Source organism: Sceloporus undulatus, chromosome 5 (assembly GCF_019175285.1).
Source record: "Sceloporus undulatus isolate JIND9_A2432 ecotype Alabama chromosome 5, SceUnd_v1.1, whole genome shotgun sequence".
Taxonomy (NCBI): Eukaryota; Metazoa; Chordata; class Lepidosauria; order Squamata; family Phrynosomatidae; genus Sceloporus; species Sceloporus undulatus.
Window position 1 is genome coordinate 192,905,451 of NC_056526.1, and position 7,066 is coordinate 192,912,516.

General features: G+C 50.6%; 2 protein-coding genes across 2 annotated transcripts; one reads left to right on the forward strand and one right to left on the reverse strand.

The window, feature by feature from the left end:
• Positions 1-201: 201 nt before the first annotated feature.
• Positions 202-1,297, forward strand: LOC121930530 (3-galactosyl-N-acetylglucosaminide 4-alpha-L-fucosyltransferase FUT3-like). Its single transcript, XM_042466986.1, is given in 2 exon segments — positions 202-1,029; positions 1,031-1,297. Coding segments are annotated over 2 exon segments (1,095 nt in total).
• A 2,630-nt stretch (positions 1,298-3,927) lies between these two features.
• Positions 3,928-6,294, reverse strand: LOC121930547 (homeobox protein notochord-like). The gene is made up of 2 exons (XM_042467010.1): positions 5,966-6,294; positions 3,928-4,969 (listed from the first exon to the last, which is right to left on the reverse strand). The coding sequence occupies exons 1-2, from the start codon at positions 6,095-6,097 to the stop codon at positions 4,805-4,807; spliced, it is 297 nt and encodes a 98-aa protein (XP_042322944.1). The 5' UTR covers positions 6,098-6,294; the 3' UTR covers positions 3,928-4,804.
• Positions 6,295-7,066: the final 772 nt, after the last annotated feature.

The window sequence follows — 7,066 nt, forward strand, 5'->3', positions numbered from 1 at the left end:
TTCCAGCTTTCAAGAAGAGGAGTGGAAAATAGATGGATGGAGCTGACCTTACCAAATTGGCTCAGCATTTAAAATCCATACACTCCCCTCCTGCCCAGAGACAACTCTAATCTTTCAGGGATTCCCTTCAGCTTGATGAAGAAAGGAGGCCTATATACTGCCATTACTTTACACCAGCTCTCTTCCCTTCCAGGCTGCTCTATGGATTCAAAGGGACAGCAACCTCTAAACCTAACTTGCCGGAAAGTCGTGACCCTCGCTCTCTTCCAGCTTGGCCTCAGTGCCATCTTCTTCACCTGCGTCCGGATGTCTGGGAAACCAGACCCAGGGACCCCTGTGCCTGGCACACTCCACCCACCAAAACAGCCAGTAAACAGCCTTCCAATAGAGAGGCGGTCCTCCAACCTCACCATCTTGCTGTGGACCTGGCCTTTTGGCATCCCTTTTGCTATTGAAAGGTGTTCCCAGGTGCTGGGTATCCCCGACTGCTACATCACCGCCAACCGCAGCTGGTACCGAAAGGCCGATGCAGTTATTGTCCACCATCGGGATGTTTCTAGTAGCCCCAAGCGGCTTCCTCAAGAGCCAAGGCCAGCCTCCCAGCGCTGGGTCTGGTTCAATCTAGAGTCACCCAGTGCCAGCCCCAACCTTGGCTTCATGGACAACCACTTCAATCTCACCATGAGCTATCGGAGAGACTCGGATATCTTCAGCCCTTACGGGACAATGGAGGTCCTCCCTCGGCCCCAAAACGTCACTGTCCCGCCCAAATCTAAGCTAGTAGCCTGGGTGGTGAGCAACTGGGATTTGCACTCCCATCGGGTTAAATATTACGAGGAACTGAAGAAGTACCTCCAGGTGGATGTCTACGGACGCCATCACTCCCCTCTCCCGGATAGCAAGCGTTTTTCTACGCTATCTCAGTACAAGTTCTACCTGGCCTTTGAGAATGCCATTCATGAGGACTACATCACGGAGAAGGTCTGGCGAAACGCCTTCCGTTCTTGGGCTGTGCCTGTCGTCCTCGGCCCCCCCAAGAGAGAACTACGAAAACTACATGCCTCCAGATTCGTTCATTCACATCCATGACTTCCCATCAGCCAAAGAGTTGGCCAAGTTCTTGCATGAGTTGGACAGAAACACAACAAGATACCAGAGTTACTTCCATTGGCGCTCATGGCTGAAACCCGTTGGACAATTCACATACGCCCAGCATTTCTGCAAAGCATGCCGGGATTTGCAGAAGAAGCCACTTCAATACCAGACTGTTCCAGCACTGAGCAAGTGGTTCAAATGAGGTGGAATTTAAGCAGAGGTGGAATTGCACTTGGCCTCTCTGGGACTTAGCACTTGGCAAAATAAGATGCCTTTGGGACTTCCCCAGAGGACACCAAACTAGGAGGAGCAGCTAATGCCCCAGAGGACAGGATCAAAATTCAAAATGACCTGAATAGATTCGAAAGCTGGGCCAAAACTAACAAAATGAACCTCAACAGGGAGAAATGTAAGGTACTGCACTTAAGGCAAAAAATGAAATGCATAGATATAGGATTATGGGGGACACCTGGCTTAAGGAGACTCTTTTACGTGTGAAAGGGATCTAGGAGTCCAAAGAGACCACAAATTGAACATGAATCAACAGTGCAATGTGGAGCTAAAAAGGCCAATGCAATTCTAGGCTGCATCAATAGAAGTATACTGTAATGTCTAGATCAAGGGAAGTAACAGCGCCAATGTAGTCTGCTCTGGTCAGGCCCCACCTGGAATAATCCTGTGCCCAGTTCTGGGCAAAACAATTCAAAAAGGATGTTGGAGCAAGTCTAGAGGAGGGCAACCAAAAAGGTGACAGGTCTGGAAACCATGCTTTGTGAAGAAAGACTTAGGGAGCTGGGTATGTTTAGCCTGGGAAAGAGACAGTTAAGAGAGAATATGTTAGCCCTGTTTAAGTATTTGGAGGGATGTCCTATTGAAGATGGAGCAAGCTTGTTTCCTGATGCTCCAGAGAACAGGACAGAATGGAGCAATGGATGCCAGTTACAGGAAAAGGGATTCCAGTTCAACATTAGGAGGAACTTCCTAACAGTGCAAGAGCTGTTTGACAGTTGAGCACACTTCCCTCCTTGGAGGCCTTTAAGCAGAGGCTGGATGGCCATCATCTCTTGGGGATGCTTGGACCCTGTCTTCCTGCATGGCCCTTGGAGCATGGGGCTGGACTGGATAGCCTCTGAGGTTTCTTCCAACTCCTTCCTTCCCTTTCCCCCTTTTCCCATGACAGTCACCCCTTGGACCAAACAGGTCAGGAACCACAAATCATCTCCACACATGTTTCTTTCATTTTCTGCAAATTGAGATTTTAATACAGTACAAAATAAAGTCACAATAAAAAATAAATTAAGTTTCAGTTTTCCTGTTTTTACAACAAAAACAAACTACTTCTAAATAAATAAATATTATATTGGACTATTTCCCAAGGCTCTACTTTCCAGAGGAAGGAAAAGGAGAAGAGGCACAAGAGGCTGCCCTGAGATTGCAGAGTCACGGAGGCACTTGGTGAAAAATGGACCGTGGCGGAAGGGGCTCCATCGCGGGTTAAAGAAAGGTCTGACCCCGACAATACAAGAGGGCTGTTGGTCAGGCCAGCTTCAATGTCCCAGGTAAAAGAGAGTGCCTTCCTAGACAGAGGGAAACCATCCATTGGGGAGCTGTGATGGGGATGTAAATTGGGAAAGCTCAGGGGTCTTCTTGGGGGCATTCCCAGAGACATTTCTAATGCAACAGCAGGCTGCAGACGTTTGCTGGGGAAGCATCAGGAGCCACTGTGCCAAGGACTAGCCACCTTGGCAGCCGCATGCGCCATGATAGTCACCCTCACAGATGTGTGTTGCTGGACTTTGCTTCTTCCCACCAACCCAGCACCAAATGCACAGGAACCTCCCAATGTCCAGCGGCTGGAATCCTGCCGGTGCCCTGCATAAGCGCAGGTTCCTCCATAGAAGCGGCTGGACATTTTTGTCCAATGTGGAATGGCCTCATTCAGTTCAAGGTTGTGGAAACAAGACTTGTGCATGTAGTGCCATTGCGTATCTATACATGAACACATCTGAATGTGCATTTGGCGGTCCACATTTGGTGCACAACACTGCCAGACAACAGGAAAACTGCCTGGCACACTTAAGGCACAACTCCAAATGCACAGACTGATGCATGAAGCGATGCTACACAAAACCCCAGCTGGATAATCTCAGCTGCTGTTTCCTAGTCCTGGATTCAGAACCACAGAGGCAGAGCACATTGCAAATCTGTGCATAATGGGTGTGCATATGGGCACAATGCCTGTCAGTGCACACCACACATGGATGTACAAGTGGCTGTGAATTCAGGTGCCCATTCAGTTGCACAAGATTGCCATTAGGCACAAGGCACCAGTTACTGTCCAGTCTAGAAAGCTAAGCAAGGTCAGCTCTGGTTAGTCTTTGGATGGGAGGCTGCCAGTGAATACCAGCTGCTGCAGGCTCTATTTCAGTGGGAGAAACTAGCAAAACCACCTCTGAATATTCCTTGTCTAGGAAAACCCTCTGAAATTCATGGGGTTCCCATAAGTCGACAAGTGACTGGAAGGTACATACACACACAAGATCTGGCCCCTTTTCCCCAAATGCTGCTGGATTGAAATTCCAGAGCATGAGAAAAAGTGCCTTTTTGGACTGCTGGGGGATTCTGGGATTGACAGTCCAAAAAGAAAAGAGCCTTCCCCAAGCTGAGAAGGCCCACCAAGGAATCCCAGACACCATGGGCCCTATTTCAGAGGAAGGAACTGGCAATAATAGTTTTTTGTGGGGTTTTGGGGCTATGAGGTTCTAGAAGAGTTTATTCCTGACGTTTCGCCAACAGAGAAGATGCCAGCCACAGCTGCTGGCGAAACGGCAGGAATCAACTCTTCCAGAATGAGCCCAAAAAACCCACAAAAAACTAAGGGCATTGGCTGTGAAAGCCTTTGACTTCACACTGAACTGGCAAAAACCCCTTTGCATATCTCTTGCCTAAGAAAACCCTGCGAAATTAATGGAGTTGCCATAAGTCGAAAGCATATGCAGCACACACAGGTTTACGCTATGCAACCTCGATGCAGGATCTCAGGCCAGAGGAACCCTTATGGGACAGGGAGCATCAAATCAGCTGGTGACACCAAGTGCTGCAACGCAAAAGGGGTGTTGCGTGTGGGGAGAGGAGGGGAGGCTGTGGGCTCAGCCTTGGAACCCAGCTCCTGCGGCTGATGGCTGGAGAAGTGAACTAAGTCCAGGACACGCCATCAAACGGCCCAGAAACTTCCAGGGTTGGGAGAGTCAGGTGGAGCAGTCCTTGGCTGAGAGCAGAGATGCCACTGACTTGGTCCAGCGCAGCATTTATCCTGGATCTGCGCCACCTGAGAGCCCTCTCTCAGCTAGCTTTCCTGAGTCTTTGACACGGGGTTTAACACTTAATGGCACAGAAAATGGAAAATGAGTGGGTTGTAATGGAGAGAGGGCAGTTCAGAAGAGGCAGAGCGCATGCCTGGCATGCAGAAAGTCAGAAGTCCAATCCCCAATGTTTTCCAGTGAAGTCCAATTCATAGTAAAAGAAAAAAACCCTTCTCCTTTTCTTAAAAGGAATCCAAACAGTTCAGAATATGGAAACCTGAAAACCCTACAGTAAGTCCAATAGTCAGATGCGTCCTCAGGCCAACTTGACCTTTCCGATTCTGTCCCATCCACTTCTTCCCAACTGTGGAAGCCGCTCTCCATGCACTTGGGATGGGAAGATGCTGCTAGTCCTCAACGTCAACGTCGTCCTGGTCACTGTTCTCCTCCTCCTCTTCGGACTGCTTGGCGGGGGCTGCTTCCGTCGCCCTAAGATGGGCCCGCTTGGCCTCCTTCTGCTCCAGGCTTTGCTTCCGCCACTTAATCCGCCGGTTCTGAAACCAAACTTTCACCTTCCAAGGGGAGAAAGATCAAGCCACAGCTGTTAATGCAGCACATGGCGCATGCACAAACACATAACTGCAACACATTTGGCAACCTGCGATTGCACTGACTAGTATGCCCCTCAACCAAAATGTCCCTTCACTTCCAAAGAGTTACCAGTTCCCCAAGTCTTATTTTTTGTGGGTTTTTCAGGCTATGTGGCCCTGTTCTAGAAGATGGCCCCATAGCCCAAAAAACCCACAAAAAACTATGGATGCCGGCCATGAAAGCCTTTGACTCCCCAAGTCTTCCTGCTGCTATCTGGAGGTTTATTATTAAAACCTGGCTCTGGAGCAAGGTGGGCAACACACAGCCCTCCAGGCCTGTTTTCTGACCTGTACAACCCCCCCCCCCAAAGACCCTCCCATAAAAAGGTATTTGCCTGCTGGCAAAAAGAGAGCAGAAAGGGACCTGCCTAGAATCCTAGAGTTGGAAGAGACCCCAAAAGGGCCATCCACTGCAAGGCCAAACTGCCCTGCAGGAACTCACAATCAGGGCCATCCAGCCTCTGTTAAGACCTCCAAGGAAGGAGACTCCATCACACTCCAAGGGAGCATCTTTCACTATCAAAACAGCCCTTACTCTCAGGAAGTCCCTCCTAATGTTGAGGTGGGATCTCTTTTCCTGGAGCTTGCATCCATTCTTCTATTGTGTCCTAGTCTCTGGAGCAGCAGAAAACAAGCTTGCTCCCTCATCGATCTGACATCCCTTCAACTACTTAAATAGGGGCTCTATCATATCACCTCTTAACCTTTTCTTCTCCAGGCTGAACATCCCCAGCATCTCCCTAAGTCCTTCCTCATAGGGCTTCATGGTTTCCAGACCCTTCACCATTTTGCCTTGTCTCCTGTTCCACAGCTACAGAGAAGGCCCTGTCCATGTTGCCCTGACCAATGATGGGCCAAGAGAAGGGTCTTCCCTGAGGAGGTCTTCCTGAGAAGCTGTGGATTCTCCATGCCCTTTACCTGGGTTTCTGTCAGGTGCAGGGTGGCTGCCAGCTCGACCCGCTCGGTGCCCACCATGTACTGCTGCTTGAGGAATTCCTTTTCCAGGCGCGCCAGCTGCTCCGGGGTGAAGACGGTGCGGACCCTCTTCATCTTGCAGAGACCCCTGGGGGGCCTCCAGGACAACGGAGCCCCCAGCGAGGGAGGGAGGATGCAGCCGGACAAGTCCAGGCCTGGAAGCGCAAGGCAAGAGACACCCTCCGCCAGGCGCGCATTGAATCCTAGGGACAGGAGAGGAGGAAGATTGGGAAGGGGCTCTGGCTCCCCTTGGAGGACCTGGCCTGGGGAATGCCAAGAGCCCCTGCCCAGAACCTAAAACCCTGCAGCATGCTTCCCCTTTCCATCATCCCTGGGTTTAAGCCTTCATTTACTGGCCTCCTGATCCCTTTTAAACAGTCGACACTTGTCCAGGCCATATGGGGCTTGTCATAGGATGCGGAGGCAATCTGGACAGGGCTCTTGAGAGGCCAAAAGTCCAGAAGGGAGCAGATAGCAAGAGTTGCACACTGGGAGATGCGACATTCATGCAGGGAAACATCTGCAGAGGAAGCCTGGTGTAGTGGTTTGAGCCATGGAAACCCAGGCCAGGTCACACTCTCTCAGCCTCGGAGGATGGCAAGGCACACAAAGCAACTAGAGGGCAAAGTCAAGCTTTGCTTTTGGGAATATAGATATATATACTGTATATACATTTTAAAAAATGCTTTCAAGGCGTGGATGCTGGGATCCGTGGATACAGAGAGCGGGCCATCCTTTGGACTCCTCAGTCCCTGGGGCTTTGGGGGGAGCTGGAGTCCAGGCTTTTGGAGGGCCAAATCTTCGTCCTCAATTGCCCAGCAAAAGGCAGGGCTTGAAAGCCTTCCTTGTTGTGAAGGCTGGGACTCAGAGAGTTGGGGATTCTGGGAACTGTAGTCCCCCCCTTTTAAAGCATAGAGCCACAGAGTTGGAAGGGAGCCCTGAGGGCCGCCCAGACAGTCCAAGCCCCGGCTTCTTCTGCCAGGCAGGAACTCCTGGGAGCCTAGCCTTGGCAGGGAGCCCTGAGGCCGATCCCCTTCTGCCCTG

Coding starts and splice junctions, on each gene's coding strand:
- LOC121930547 (XM_042467010.1), bottom strand. CDS start 6,097: ATGAAGAGGGTCCGCACCGTCTTCACCCCGGAGCAGCTGGCGCGCCTG. Junction 4,970..5,965: donor TGCACCTGACAGAAACCCAG/GTAAAGGGCATG, acceptor TCCCCTTGGAAG/GTGAAAGTTTGGTTTCAGAA.